This window comes from Siphateles boraxobius, unplaced genomic scaffold (assembly GCF_051911475.1).
Source record: "Siphateles boraxobius isolate OS27281-9 unplaced genomic scaffold, OSU_SipBor_1 25, whole genome shotgun sequence".
NCBI classification, from domain to species: Eukaryota; Metazoa; Chordata; class Actinopteri; order Cypriniformes; family Leuciscidae; genus Siphateles; species Siphateles boraxobius.
In genome coordinates, this window is record NW_027508866.1 from 7,877,170 (window position 1) to 7,891,899 (window position 14,730).

The 14,730-nt window shown below is 38.2% G+C and overlaps 1 protein-coding gene across 13 annotated transcripts in view; it reads left to right on the top strand.

Moving 5' to 3' along the window:
• The window catches only part of cux1a (cut-like homeobox 1a), a 126,350-nt gene that overhangs the window by 106,630 nt on the left and 4,990 nt on the right, over positions 1-14,730 (top strand). For 7 of the 13 annotated variants that reach the window (XM_077242346.1, XM_077242347.1, XM_077242337.1 and 4 more), the window contains 3 exons: positions 5,310-5,588; positions 8,143-8,331; positions 13,376-13,664. In XM_077242346.1, coding sequence (XP_077098461.1) covers positions 5,310-5,588; positions 8,143-8,331; positions 13,376-13,664 — 757 coding nt within the window. Of the gene's footprint in view, positions 1-5,309; positions 5,589-6,149; positions 6,171-8,142; positions 8,332-13,375; positions 13,665-14,730 lie in introns of all 13 variants that reach the window. The other 6 variants (XM_077242335.1, XM_077242339.1, XM_077242338.1 and 3 more) reach the window with 1 other exon arrangement.

Genomic DNA, 14,730 nt, shown 5'->3' on the forward strand with positions numbered 1-14,730 from the left:
ACCCCTGATAACATCTACAGCAAATCTTCTTGTATGAATATAGTCAATTTCTAGTGTTTATATCCAAAAAGAAACGATGCTGGGAGATGTTTTTTGTATTTGGCGCGCTCACAGCGATGTTTGTTTTTTCTGGGCTTGTGCAGTGTCACGCAATCGCGTAGAATCTGATGACTGGCGTCAATGGTTCCGTTGCTTTCATTTTGTTCATCAATTGATGTTGCGTTGATAAATGTATATCAAGTCATTCTCGAGTCATACAGTTAAAGACAAGCCAAGTCTCAAGTCATTGGATCTCAAGTCAAAGTCAAGTCGAGTCATTTTCTTAATTTAGTCAAGCAAGTCTCAAGTCCTTAAATTTGCAACTCGAGTCTGACTCGAGTCAAGTCATGTGACTCGAGTCCCCCATCTCTGTCAAATAATAACTTTAACACGCATTATTTCATGCTTTGCAGATCAGTAGTGGCAGAGAACCCGGACGTTCTTGTGTGACCTCAGTGTAGTTTCATCTATACAAAGAAACGTGCATAGTGGCTCAAGACGGATGTGAAAGAGCTTCTCGTTCTGATGTGGCTTTGGTTTCTTGGTTTCACTACTCGCATCCTGAGCAGTCATCAAAGCCACCATTCATTCGGCTTTCTTATCGTTTGGCATGGGCGTTTGAGAATACAAAACTCTTTAAAATAGAGTATCTAGCTCTGAAAGTATCGCAGGAAGAAAAGCAAGCTGTCTGTTCTCTCATGTTGAGATTGCCAAATTTTGACACTAAAAAACACCTTTTTTTCCTGATGTATATCTTGTTTGATTTCAGAAGTTTCATTTTGACTTAAGTAGATGGCTTATAATATCTCTCTGTTTAAAACGGGGCACTCTGAGAAGCAGTAAAAAAAAAACAACAACATTATTTCCTGAAAATGCTAATGGCTGCATTCCTTTAATGGTTTGACTAATACTGGTTTTAGCCTGGCTTGAATAAATAACCAAGGGCAAACCAATTCTTAGTGTATTTCTGCAATAGTTTAGCCAGCTGTACCTCATTCGGGCCTACGGTGGGAGAATTTAAATAACTCATGTCTAAACGGATGCAGGATCATACTGTTGACCCACTTTTAGTGTGCAATCGTTATGCTAGGATAACTGCATTCTGTTGATCGATTTCGGATGTTTATAAGTGCTCATGATTACGTAGCGCTTTGATGTTTAGGGTCTTGTTCAAATCCCTAACCCTTAGCATCACACTTTGGTGCGTTATTCTTCCCGCATTGTTTGTGCTACGGACCTGAATGATAACTGAAACTGACTTTCATAAGCTATTATACGTATGGATGTGAAAATCTAGTTATTATTTTGCAGTTCAAGGCCTTTTTAAAACCCGTCATGCCGTTTATTAGCAGTCATCAATTTTTATATTTCCATTGACCTGAATTTCAAGGAAAGACATTGGGGGGTTGGGTTAAATCGCTGCAGCGTGGATGGGGAGGGGGTCTGTCTCATAGGGGCCATCCAGAAAAGGCCCCCTGGGCTCTCTCAAGGGCCTCCTTGAGCTGTTGTAATCAATTAGCCCATCAGTGCTGGAATATATGATAATTACCCGCCTCTCCTCCTCTGTGACTGGCTGTCGAACGCACCATCATGCTCCAGTGGCTGATTAATATGCAAATAATCAGCCGATGGAATGATAAATTGGAGTCAAGCTGTGCGTGTGAGTGCGAGGCCGATTATGATGAATAGCACTTGCTCGCTGTCCTACTTAAAGAAGCTTTTCTCTGTCATTTTTACCACAAATTAAGCCGAGTAATATATACATTATAGCAACGAGTTCAGCAAGAGGTGGGGAAAAAAAGGTATAGGAAATGATCAACTTTGAACTGAGGCTGTTAACTTAAACAGAATTGTAAATGTCAGACCATCTTCTTGTTTAATCCAACCTGGAGAGAATTTAAAGGGACCTTTTTTAACCACACTCTAAGACAAAAACACAAGGTTATTGTAATTTTGAAATATTCCCTTGACTTTTAAGTTTTTACATTTCATTACATTACGTTACATTGGAAATATAAGAAATCTTGTATGCTCACCAAGGCTGCATTTATTTGATCAAAAATACGGTAAAATCAGTAATATGAAATATTACAATTTAAAATACCTTTTTATTTTAATATATTAAAAAAAAAAATTATTATTGTAATAGAAAAGCTGAATTATTAAATGTATTAACTGATTTATTAAACATTAACATTATAAATCCCTTTTCTGTCACTTTTGATCAAAACTTTGTTGAGTAAAAATATAAAAAAATTTAAAAGAAAATCTTACTCAGGCAATTTTTTTATTCATTTATTTTGTATACACTTTTATGTTTTGGTATTACTTTGTTTTGGTTTTTAGTTTCAGTATAGTTTTAGTTTGCAACCCCTTTAACAATATTATTTATTGTGATGATGGGGTTTTCACATTTACTTGCCTGGAAACATCACGTACAGGAAGTGAACCATGATTGGATGTTTAATATTTATCAAACACTCCCTTCCTCTCGTATAGGGTGAAATAATACATCAATATAAAAGTATGTCTTTTTAAACTTTTTTTTTTTCAAACTAATTTTTTTCACTTTTTATTTTGTCTTTATTTTTTTAACCCTAGTAAACTTGGCATAAGGATATATGTTTACACATACATTCATCCGGTGACGTGCTGGTGTGGATAGTTGATGCAAGAGTGTGTTTAAGTGAACTGGCCAGGCTTGACCGATTTGCCAGATAATCTGAACAGCAGGCACCATAATGGCCCGAGTTTTAGAGGGTCTGTAATGGGTTTCTTTCTTCCAGCTGCCCTGTTCTGTGCCTCACAGCTTTCAGCACGGAGCACTTAGCACTGAGCTAATGCACCTCAGTGGAAAAAAAAACTGCAAATGGTGGCAGGACACAGGAAAGAGCCTGAATGTGGATTTAAAACGGGACGTTTTTGATGACTCAGATTGATTTAGGTCAAGTGATCGATACAATATATTCTTGTTTATAGAAAGAGATGAGTCTGTTATTGCTTAAAAATAGAGGACTACTTTACCCTTAAATGAAACTTTGTCATAATCGACCCTTATGTCGTTCCAAACCAGCATGACTTTCTTTCATCCACTGTAACTCCACAGAAAACCCACTACGTTCTTCAAAAATGTTTCTTTTGTTTTGTGCTGACTTTGCTAAAGAAGGAAAGTCATACAGGTTTGTAATGACACTGTGGTGCGGAAATAATCATTTTCATTTTTTGGCTGAACTATCCTTTTCAGATAAGCCATGTGGGAAAATTAAAAAAAGCAAGCTACACACTAAAGGTTAAAAAAAGACTATGTAAATGTGGTTGCAACACCACACACGGTTCTTCCTGTTCGCTTTCTGTTGTCCTCTAGCAAGTGTCCTGTATATTGCCTGTCCTTACTGACCCTCATTAGGACGACACTCAACCAGGCTAAAACAAGCTCTCCTCCAGGGTGTGTGTGTATGTGTATGCATAGGTGTGTGTGTGTGAGTGAGTTGAAGAGCAATACATGACCCCTCATCAGTCTCTCCAGATCCGCTCCTCTGAATGTCAGTCCGTCCTTGCGATCGTCCAATCAGAACCCATATAAGATTAGACCGCGCTGTAGTTTGAGGTGAGAGCGTGTCGATCGGATGTTTTCGGGCCCGTTCGGGTTTAAACCTGTTGTGCGCCAATGAGACTCAATCTCATCATGCATCAAAATTAGGGCTGGACAGATGTAGGGTTTCACGTTTGCGCCGCTTATTCCAGCTTAGCGCGAGTGTGTGTGTGTGTGTGTGTGTGTTCGCGCTCAGCCACATGTGTAGCTGCATTAACCAGCTGTGTGTCCAGATGCGGTCGCCCCTCCCGTCCTCTTTATCACACGCATACGCACTGGTTACTTGCAGCATGTCACAGGAACATCCTGTCATTCCTGCTCGTGTCCCTAAAACACCTCCTACCTCCCTCGTTCCCCTCCCACACACACACACACACACACACAGACCATGCCGCCAGTCAAACTGTCACCAGGCTGTGCGTGGTCTTGCTGCAGATCTGATATGACTGCCTGCTCCCCGCCTTGAGCGCCCTGCTCTCTGCTTGCCGTGTCCCCCAGCTCGGCAGGCAGCTAATCCAAACTGACGCTCCCTCCCGATGCTCTCTTCACCACCAGCACTGCACTGCACTGCCACAGCAAACCAATCAGAGAGTCGAGCTGAAAGGGCTAGAGGAAGATGGGAAATGAAAGGGAAGAGTATTAGAGAGCGTGTTAGGTGCTCGATGTCTACGTATCAAAGGAACAATTCGCCCAAAATGAAAATGCGTTCATTATTTACTCGCTCTTATGTCGTTTTACACACATGTACATCTTTCTATTTTCTGTTAAACGCTAAATAAAGGAAAGCGTATGTTTGTTGATGAAATCAGATTTTAAGCTCATGTTTGTAGATGTTCACAGTACTTTAAATATCGGTCCGATTACACGGTTTGTTATATATAAAATATATTCATTATTATTCATTCTCATTTCATTGTTAATATTATTTATTAAAATGTAACCCTTTTTATTCCAAAATATATTTAAAGACATACATATAAAAAAAAAATAAAGAAGCAAAGTTTTTGAAAGACTTCTATTTTCATCAAGGCTGCATTTATTTGATCAAAAATGAGACGAAGCTGATTTGGTGCTCAAGATACATCTTTATTGATATAAATTATTGTCAAAACAGTTGTGCTGCTTAATATTTTTGTGGAATCCGTTGATGAATATAATGTTAAAAAGAAGAGCATTTATTTGCAATAGAAACTGTCACTTTTGATCAATTTAATGTGTCCTTGCTAAATATAAATGATTCATTTGTTTAAAAAAATCTTACTGATCCCAAGCATTTGAACTAAAGTGTATTTTCGGCCTCGCAGCTTGGTGATTCTTCAATAAAATATATTTTTTTTGTTTCTTGAAAGTTTCATTGTTGGAAGAGCTAACTCGGTATGAACATATTAATTCTCAGAACACCAAACACGTTTAACTCCCTTCCTCCTTAATTTATTTGTCTCATTATGCTTCAAGAGAAGCTGTGACTTGGCATGACATGATGCATCTGTCACTGTCCATCACTTCCTGTCGCTGAGCAGGAGGACCTTGGTTGGGGTTACGGTTTCATTGGCTACTCGCTCCATATTTAGACACATCTTCATTCAGGCCTTCTGTCGATAAGTAATGCCCAGCCAACGGACGAGGTCACGTGCTACGTTGGCGCAACGTCTTAATTCGGTTCCTCTCGTTTCCATAGAGATTACTCCGAAGACCTCAGCCAGCTGCAGTCCTGCCCCAGAATCCCCTCTGAGTTCGGCTGAGGAGTCGGTAAAAAGCCAGCAGGAGGGGCAGATGTGCCGAGCGTCCGTCCAGGAGCCCAGCGAAACTTCCGAGTCCCAGCCTGGCACGCCTCTACCGTTACCTCTGCCGGGACACGGGGGTCTTAGCATACAAGAGATGGTGGCAATGTCACCCGAGCTGGACACCTACGCCATCACTAAGAAAGTAAAAGAAGTTCTCACAGATAACAACCTTGGTGAGTGTGTTCAATAAACCCAATGGTGGCTAGTGTACCTCAGTGAACGAAATTTGGACTAGCTCTAATCTACTCATAATTTATAGTAGTCAAACTACAGACATTCTACGTTCTGAAAAGGTAATCCTACACAATGGTGGTTGACTAGTTGGGAATTATAGAGTTATTCCTAGTATTTTTTTCTATATTTTTGCAGGCTATTTTTTGTACATTTTTTAAATATATAAATTATCAAATATAAAAAAGATATATATACTAGAACTTTTTAATAACTTTAATGTAAAAAATATTATTTTAAAATGTTTATATAAAATAACATTAAATTAACATCACAAACAATATATAAGTATACCTAATGTAAAAAATATTATTTTAAAATGTTTATATAAAATAACATTAAATTAACATCACAAACAATATAGCAGTATACATAAAAAAACATACAAGACAATACTAAAACAAATCAACAACAATCATTGCATTTAAAATTTGAACAGCATTGGACACAAAAGGTAACTGAAAAACTTTCTCCATTGCATGTGGTCTCCCTGATGGCAACAGGTGAAACTCACCATGAAGAGGGTGAGACACATCCCCTACTATCACTAAAGCCTTTTGCTTGATTTTACATTTTATGTGTATAGATCATTCAGATGTTTCTGTGTCTTGCCAAATATCTTACTATCTTCATTTACAATCTTGGACCGCATGACCCTGTTTTTGACACTCAAATTACCATACCACGAGGTCATGTTAAAAGTTAAAATACTTCAACAAAATTTTCATAGACCATTTCAAGTGATTTAACACAACCTTTTTTGAGGTTTCTTGCGAATGCTGTCAGTATTCTCTATAAAAATAAATTGAGCATCCATGGGTAGGCGGATTCACAACAGCTTTGGCATGTATGCTCTGTTGTCATGCATCATCTCAGGTGATCTGCGTTCTCATTGCTGGAATATGGGAGATTTCATGTGCAAGGGAAAGTGGTCCGCTTGTCCAAGTGGAAAGTTTGACGTTTTTTAGATATCGATCATCGAAAAACACACTGTATTTGAAACAAAACTAACTAGACTAAATCAAATGAAAAAAATTCAAATGGTTGTTAATTTGCATTATTTCAAGTTATTTTTTCAAGAATACTGATTATTTTTATTTCTTATACTGTTTATTATTTTACTTATATTTTATTATAGTAGGTTACTTGCATTTATATTTATTATGCTTATGTTTTATTTATAATACTTTTTTTTAATTTATTTATACATTTTTATTTAACTAATACTTCCGGAACCAACGCACTCTAATAAATAGTATGTTACGTATCGTAACGTATCGTTAAGCTATAATTGGTGGTTTTCGTTTACAAATAAGGTAGAACAATTTCCACACATAAATCAACATACGGTAAATCGTGTTTTTTATTTGTCGTCCATGATTTAGATTTGTCAGAAGCATTCAGCATACATTTAATAGATACAGTACATCATGTTTTTGTCCTAGAGAGACGATACCTGTAATAATGGCTCTCCACATGAGAGGACAGGTGGAGGACAGGTTGGCCCTGCTTTAGCACTTAATGGCCGTCCACTCCGACTGTCCCTGCCATAATTAATGAGAGGTCGAACGAGAATACCACACTGGACACAGCTACTTTCTCCTTCACCGTTTGTTTTAACTCGCATCAACCGTTGTCCTTATGTTCAAAAGAGAATTGACCAAAATCACCAGTACTTTGTCTTTGTGAACTTTGTGTTTACACTTTCTTCTTTTATAGTCATGTGATCACACACACAATATAACAAAGGAAAGTACGGATACACCGCACAGATGATACCTCAGCGTGATACTGTGACAGTCTCTTTCATCTCGCAGATTCTCATTCCCCGATGCGATGTTTGTCTCGGGAGCAGCAAAGATTTGTTGTGCTCTGTAGTGGTATTGACCTGTATAAAGTGCAAAATGTAAAGACAGCTGTGTTGATACGAGTCTGTGGTGAGAGAGAGAAGTAATCTTCTGGGATCTCAGGCTTTTCTTTTACTCTGGGGAACATTTCCTTTTTGAACATAGACGGATCTTAGTTATTGTCGAGAGGATTCAGGTGCCTTTTATTTAGGTATAAAAAAAAACGTTGAAAGCTTAAGCAGCCGTTGAAAACAGTTTGAAAGCACCTTGCCTTAAAGGTGGAGGTTAAAAGCGAAATCAGCAGGGTTTGTTTGATCAAGCTTTGATGCCATATTACAATAAAAGCATGTTCTTAAATACATTTTTCGTTTTTTTAATATTAATATTGGCCCAGAATAAATGATATTACAGTGGCCCCAATAAACATTTAGACACTTAAGAAAGTTAAACTGTATGAATGTCTTCCATTATATAACAAAATGTCAAACCAAGTGGCATTTTTCCCCACGAGAAAACATTACACAAAAATAAGTTTGTTAATGATAAATCAATAAATTGTAAAATGTTATTTGGACACTTTCATGTTGTCCAGCATGAGTGGAACATGTTGACATGAAGGTTTCTTGACTGATACGATCTGTGTTTACAGGCCAGCGTCTGTTTGGAGAGAGCATTCTGGGTTTGACGCAAGGCTCTGTGTCTGATCTGCTGGCCCGGCCCAAGCCCTGGCATAAGCTCAGCCTGAAGGGGCGAGAGCCGTTTGTACGCATGCAGCTATGGCTGAGCGACCCGCGCAACGTGGAGAAACTCATGGACATGAAACGGATGGAAAAGAAAGGTAACGTCTCCTCTAAAGGCATCTGCCGCAGTCTGGCCGCACACCAACAAAAACCTGTTTGCAATTGTCTGTGTTGTTTCAGAATGTTTTTATTTCACTGTTTATTAAAGTGCTTCACAGTTTGTTCAGTGTCAGTGTTTAGTTGGCAGGTCTTTTCAGGACTTTTGAAAGACTTCTGTCTGATGTGGGATTTTATTAATCTTTTCTTGTTTTATCGCTTGGCGTTGGAGCTGTGGTGCAGCAGATTGCTTGATCCATTGTGCTCACTTGGGTTGAGTTTCATTTTTTTCACTAACAAAGTGCTGGTGCTCAATCTGGTCCTGTTCCATGTGAAGAGAAGGTGGCTCAGGGTGCAGGATAATGTCCTTAACACATTTCATTTTTAAAAGAACAGCTCAATCTGGCTACATTAATGTAAAAACAAAACTCATAATTAACAGAACTATCTGACTTTTTGTTTTTCTGCAAAATTACTGCATTATTCTAAAAATGTGATATGTAAAATGATTGATGTATTATTTTCAAATTTCTTCTGGCTGTTACAGCAGCTTATGGTAGAGTAAAGACGCAGAATTACGATACCGTTAAAAACAAAATGTATTTGTTATTTTTAAATAAGTCTCTTATGGTCATCAAGGCTGCATATATTTGATAAAAAATACTGTAAAAACTGTACTTTTATGAAATATTACTACAATCTAAAATAACTGTTTTCTATTTTTAAATATTAAAAAAAAAAATTTATTCCTGTGATGGCAACACTGAATTTTCAGCATCATTACTCCAGTCTTCAGTGTCACATGATGATCCTTCATAAATCATTCTAACATGCTTATTCGGTGCCCAAGAAACATTTCATATTATTATTATTAATTTAATTTCATATTATTATTAATAGTATTCTTTAATGAATAGAAAGTTGAAAAGAACAGCATTTATTCTACATTCTGTTACACTATACATGTTGGGGTTTTTTTGTCACACTTGAATGATTTAATGAATTCTTGCTTTTGATCTGAATGTTTGTGTAAATGAGTTTGTAACAATATAACAAATGTTACATGTTCGAAGCTACGAGTAATACTAATAAATGAAGACTTGTTCTAACATCTTTCCAATAACAGAAAAAAAAGCCCAGCATCTCTGTATTTTTCTGCAGAACAACCGTTGTAGAACGCCAGCCCCTTTGTCACGTGTCCATATTTACATTCAGCACCTGCTAATTATCGGCAAGCGTGCGTTTGTGTCTATCCGGTATTGATTCCGGCAGGCCCAGGAGTTGCAGAAAACAATCTTTAAGCTGCCTCTCGTCGGCGCACCTCACTTTAATGTGAAGAGATGCGCGAGATGCCAGAGACGAGCCGGTCAGGCAGAGGGAGGCCTGATGGGCTGTTTGATTGCTCTTTTTTCCCTCTTTAATAGCCCAGATGTGTCCTCTGGCTGCCGAATAGGCCGCACATGCTCTGTGAGGCCGCTCGTCGCTCCGCTGTCTGGATTGATGAGGGTGGGAGATGTCAGTTCCATGATCGGCTGTGACAGGCTGACGGCTCTGTGGGGCTGGCTTACTTAAAGTCCACTGCACCCAGCGCCGGCCCGCACGCCTGCGAGCTTGCAGCAGGCCAAGTGAACATTCCTGGAGTCATTAGGCCTGTTTAACACTCCTCTCGGGCTAAAAGTGACATTACTGGTGCTCCCTGGGTGACGATGACGATGATGGTTTTGTTATGAGTCAGGCTTTGCGGTTCGTGTGCGCGGAGCGGGCGAAACTCGGGGGGACCTCCTCATTAGAGTGAAACTGGCTCCACCATTTACCCCTAAAGCCCACTGTGTGCTTGCCAGGGACAGAAAGCAACAGCTTTGCTGTCGTGTTCTTTCTATCTGTTTTTGTCTCTCTTTCCACCTCGCTGTCATTTGCTCTAGCTTTACAGAAAAGAGTATGAGTTTGACCTCGACGCTGGCTAGAGGCACAAAGCAAATTAGCCTTGCTTGGCCCTTGTTCTGAGAGTTTTAGCTACCGGCGAAATCTTTTACCATTGCGGTTGCCAAAGGCTCCTCTTCAACAGACACTGAAAAGCAGCGGAAATGACTAATTTCACACACAGCTGTGTGGTTAGCTGTACTGTACTGTTTTAATCAGAACAGGGTAATTGATATGCTTGATGTCTGTTCATTTAAAAGAATCTGGTTAAACTGTGTTATTGTTACTGTAAATTGTTCTAATTAAGCTGTAAATTGTTTGAAGGAGAAGGAGTGATTGGTGTTTTGAGAACATTTGCTTAGCCTATCATGAACAGCTTTCTCCTGGCCTAGTTGGGCCAGTATTTCAGATTTGTACTTGCTTGGCCAAAATTTTTACTGGCAATAACACTTTTCATCTCTAATATTGTGAAATACTATTACAATTTAAAATATATACAACGTTCTTTGATGAAACTCTAGATGGCGCAGGCTGATAGGTCCTTAAAGGATTAGTTCACCCAAAAATGAAAATTATGTCATTAATGACTGTGTGTCATTAATGACCCTCATGTCGTTCCAAGCCCGTAAGACCTCCGTTCATCTTCTGAACACAGTTTAAGATATTTTAGAATCAGTCCGAGAGTTTTCTGTCCCTCCATTGAAAATTTATGTGCGGTATACTGTCCTTGTCCAGAAAGGCAATAAAGACATCATCAAAGTAGTCCACGTGACCTCAGTGGGTTTTTTTGAAGCATCGAAAATACATTTTGTTCCAAAAATAACAAAAACTACGACTTTATTCAGCATTGTATTCTCTTCCGGTTCTGTTGGGGATCCGCGTTCACGAGTCCGCAGTGACGCTGATGACGTAAGACGCTGCTGACGTGTTATCTGGTGCGTCCGTGTATTCGGGTTCAAATAAATATGTCTGGTTAAAAAAATGCAAGTCTTCCCCTGTGTCGAACTCCTTAGACATGTTTGCAAAGATTGTTTTGTTTACAGCGTGCGTCTCCCTCAGACTGTAAACGAAGCTCGGGCGCACCAGATAACACGTCAGCTCGTCTTACGTCAGCGGACTCATGAAAGCGGATTGACAACAGAACCGGAAGAGAATACAATGCTGAATAAAGTCGTCGTTTTTGTTATTTTTGGAACAAAATGTATTTTCGATGCTTCAAAAAATTCTAACTAACCCACTGAGGTCACATGGACTACTTTGATGATGTCTTTATTGCCTTTCTGGACAAGGACAGTATACCATACATAGATTTTCAATGGAGGGACAGAAAGCTCTCGGACTGAATCTAAAATATCTTAAACTGTGTTCCGAAGATGAACGGAGGTCTTACGGGCTTGGAACGACATGAGGGTGAGTCATTAATGACATCATTTTCATTTTTGGGTGAACTAACCTTTTAATTCAACCTGCTTGCAATCACATCATTATCTATAGGGCACAGCTGATTGGTTCCCGCTCTATCAGTAGCCAATGAGCTCGCTGCTCAACCTTCAAATACTTGGTTGGCATTTGCCTCAGAAGCATCATGACTCTGTCTTTAGTGTCACATGATCCTTTAGAAATTATTTTAATATGCTGATTTGGTGCTCAAGAAATATTTCTTATTATTATCAATGTTGAAAACAGTTGTGCTGCTTAATATTTTGTGGAAACCGTGATACATTTTTCAAGATTCTTTTATGAATAGAAAGTTCAAAACAACAGCATTTATTTCAAATAGGAATTTAAATGTGTCATTATAAATGTCTTTACTGTCACTTTTGATCAAATTAATATAACATATAAACTTAAAAAAAAAAATACAGTAGCTGGAGATTTTACACTTCCAATTTAACTTTGCGAATAGGCCTGTCGCGATAATCAATAAATCAATTAATCGCACGATAAAAAAAAATGAGCTCGATAATTTTCATTTGCATGCTTGTTTGTTTTCCTCGTCTCTGTCTCTCTCTCTATACCAAAGAGACTGGATGACAATATCAACGCGATATTTTTGCCACACATTTGCGAAATTGCCACACATTGATTTTCGAATATTTTTTTATTTTTATTTTTTTACTGCGCCCATTTACAATCGTATTTGATTGCAGAGCGCCATATCGCAAGCACTACATCTCGCTCGTCTCTCTCTCGCGCGCACGCTCTCTCCCTCATATGAGGCGCCGTCTAGGGCTTAAAACAAACTTCATTCACGCACATATGAAACACTTGCATACACATATACTAAGTAGTCAAACATGCATGTATACTGCTGAATGCTGAAACAAATACATATGAAATGCACAACGACACACCTAAAGTCGCTCACGCACATACACGCAAACTGAAATAAAAGTTTATTGATCTTTGTGTACCTGCATTATTATGCCATTATCATTATTTTAGATGAAAATGGTCTCAGAATGACAATATTATCGTTTATTATCAATATTATCGTTTATCGCAATAATTTCTTGGACAATTTGTCGTCCAGCAAAATTGGTTATCGTGACAGGCCTATTTGCGACATCTATAAACAATTATGTTGAATAGACATGATGCAAAACATTAGTGATTTATCATTTTCAACCTACTTTAACTGACTCTAAAAATACATGTCCAACAAATGCAAAACTTTATGAAAGCATAGTTCCACTCAAATCATCAGGTTCTCTTTATCGTTAAGCCCCGATGAATCTACTTTTTGTTGGGAAGGTTTTTATGTATTTATTTATAGATATTTTTGCAATGCTGGTGGGATAATGGTGGAATCAAATGTCTGAGCCAAATTCACAAAGACTGTGATGCAATAATAATATTTGTAATCAGAGACTGCCCTCTACTGACTAGAGAAAAATACAGCATTCAAGCATTGTATAACCTATAATTTAATCTACAGCATCTAACACACTGTAACCACCATAGACACTGAGGGGGACACATTGCCCCCCCAGTTGTAAAAGTATTGACAAATCAATATGAGGCAATCTTGAATATTTCCTGTTGAAGGAAATCATGTGTGATATGCATTTGTTTATATGTATTCTCTGATTGAATATACAACTGTTTTCCATATGTGTTTTCCAGCATACATGAAGAGGCGCCACAGCTCAATTGGTGAGAGTCATTCGCTGGACAGTGGTCTGTCAGGAAGTGACCTCATTCAGTGCCCCAGCCCTCAACACCTCTCCCAGCAGCAGCAGCCCCAGCAGCCCCATCTTAAGAAACCCCGTGTGGTTCTGGCTCCAGAAGAGAAGGAAGCTCTGAAGAGAGCCTACCAGCAGAAGCCTTACCCCTCCCCTAAAACCATTGAGGAGTTAGCGAGCCAGCTCAACCTCAAAACCAGCACAGTCATCAACTGGTTCCACAACTACAGGTATGGTGGCACTTAAGGCCGGTTCACACCAAAAATGATTACCGAAATAACTAGGGCTGCTCGATTATGGCAAAAATCACAATCATTTTGCTCAATATTGAAATCACGATTATTTAAAACGATTATAGCTGGGTGATATGATCAAAGTCTTATTTCATGATATGAGTCATTTTAAATGTTAGTGAAATTTCACACTTCAGGAAAAACTAATACTTGGTTAATGTTAGTAAAAGTCCTCAAAACAGTTACAGAAGACAAGTAAACAGTCAGCAATACAATAAGAACAAATATACAAACTACAAACAAAGTTACAAACTAACCAACAAAAATACAAATTAAATAAACAATATTTTAGGTTTTTCAGCAAGATGTACTTACAGTGGTATTCAGATAAGTTTTAGCCTACGACAGAAATTGAATAAAGTAATCAAATGTAAAATAACACTGCTGTATACATTAAATATTTACTAATCCTTATTAAAACTAGTTTATTTAACAGAGCAGTGAGTGATTTTATCTTTGTCTTTTGCTTTTTGATTAACAATAATGTCTGCATCAGATTTATTAGGCTGCTGTCACTTTAAGAGCTAATGCACAGATCCAATATACTGTTACACACGTGCTCTTTCTCAGTGTTTACATTCACTTAAGACATAACCGACTGTGTTTACGAGGATACTTACCAAAACGGTATTTCGACATATTTGTGTGTAGGCTATTTGACCGTTTAGGCGCGCATCTAAAGCCCACAGTATACCTTGCTCATGCTCGTTCCGAAATCGAAAATCAATTACAATTAATCGCACAGCCCTAATATAAGCATCCACACAAATGGACAATAATATTCTGCTTTAAATGCGAGAGCTTGGGTGGATACTGATTGGCTGTCAATGTTTTTGTCATTGATCAGCTGTAAAAAAATCATTCTAAAAGTGATTCCAATTATATCGTTCTTCTGTGTTGTTATCGTTATATTAGTAGTGTGGACTTCCCTATTCTCATAGAATTAGAACGATTAATAAAACTTTATAGTTACCACTTGCCTGTTTTCCCGTTCTCACGAGTC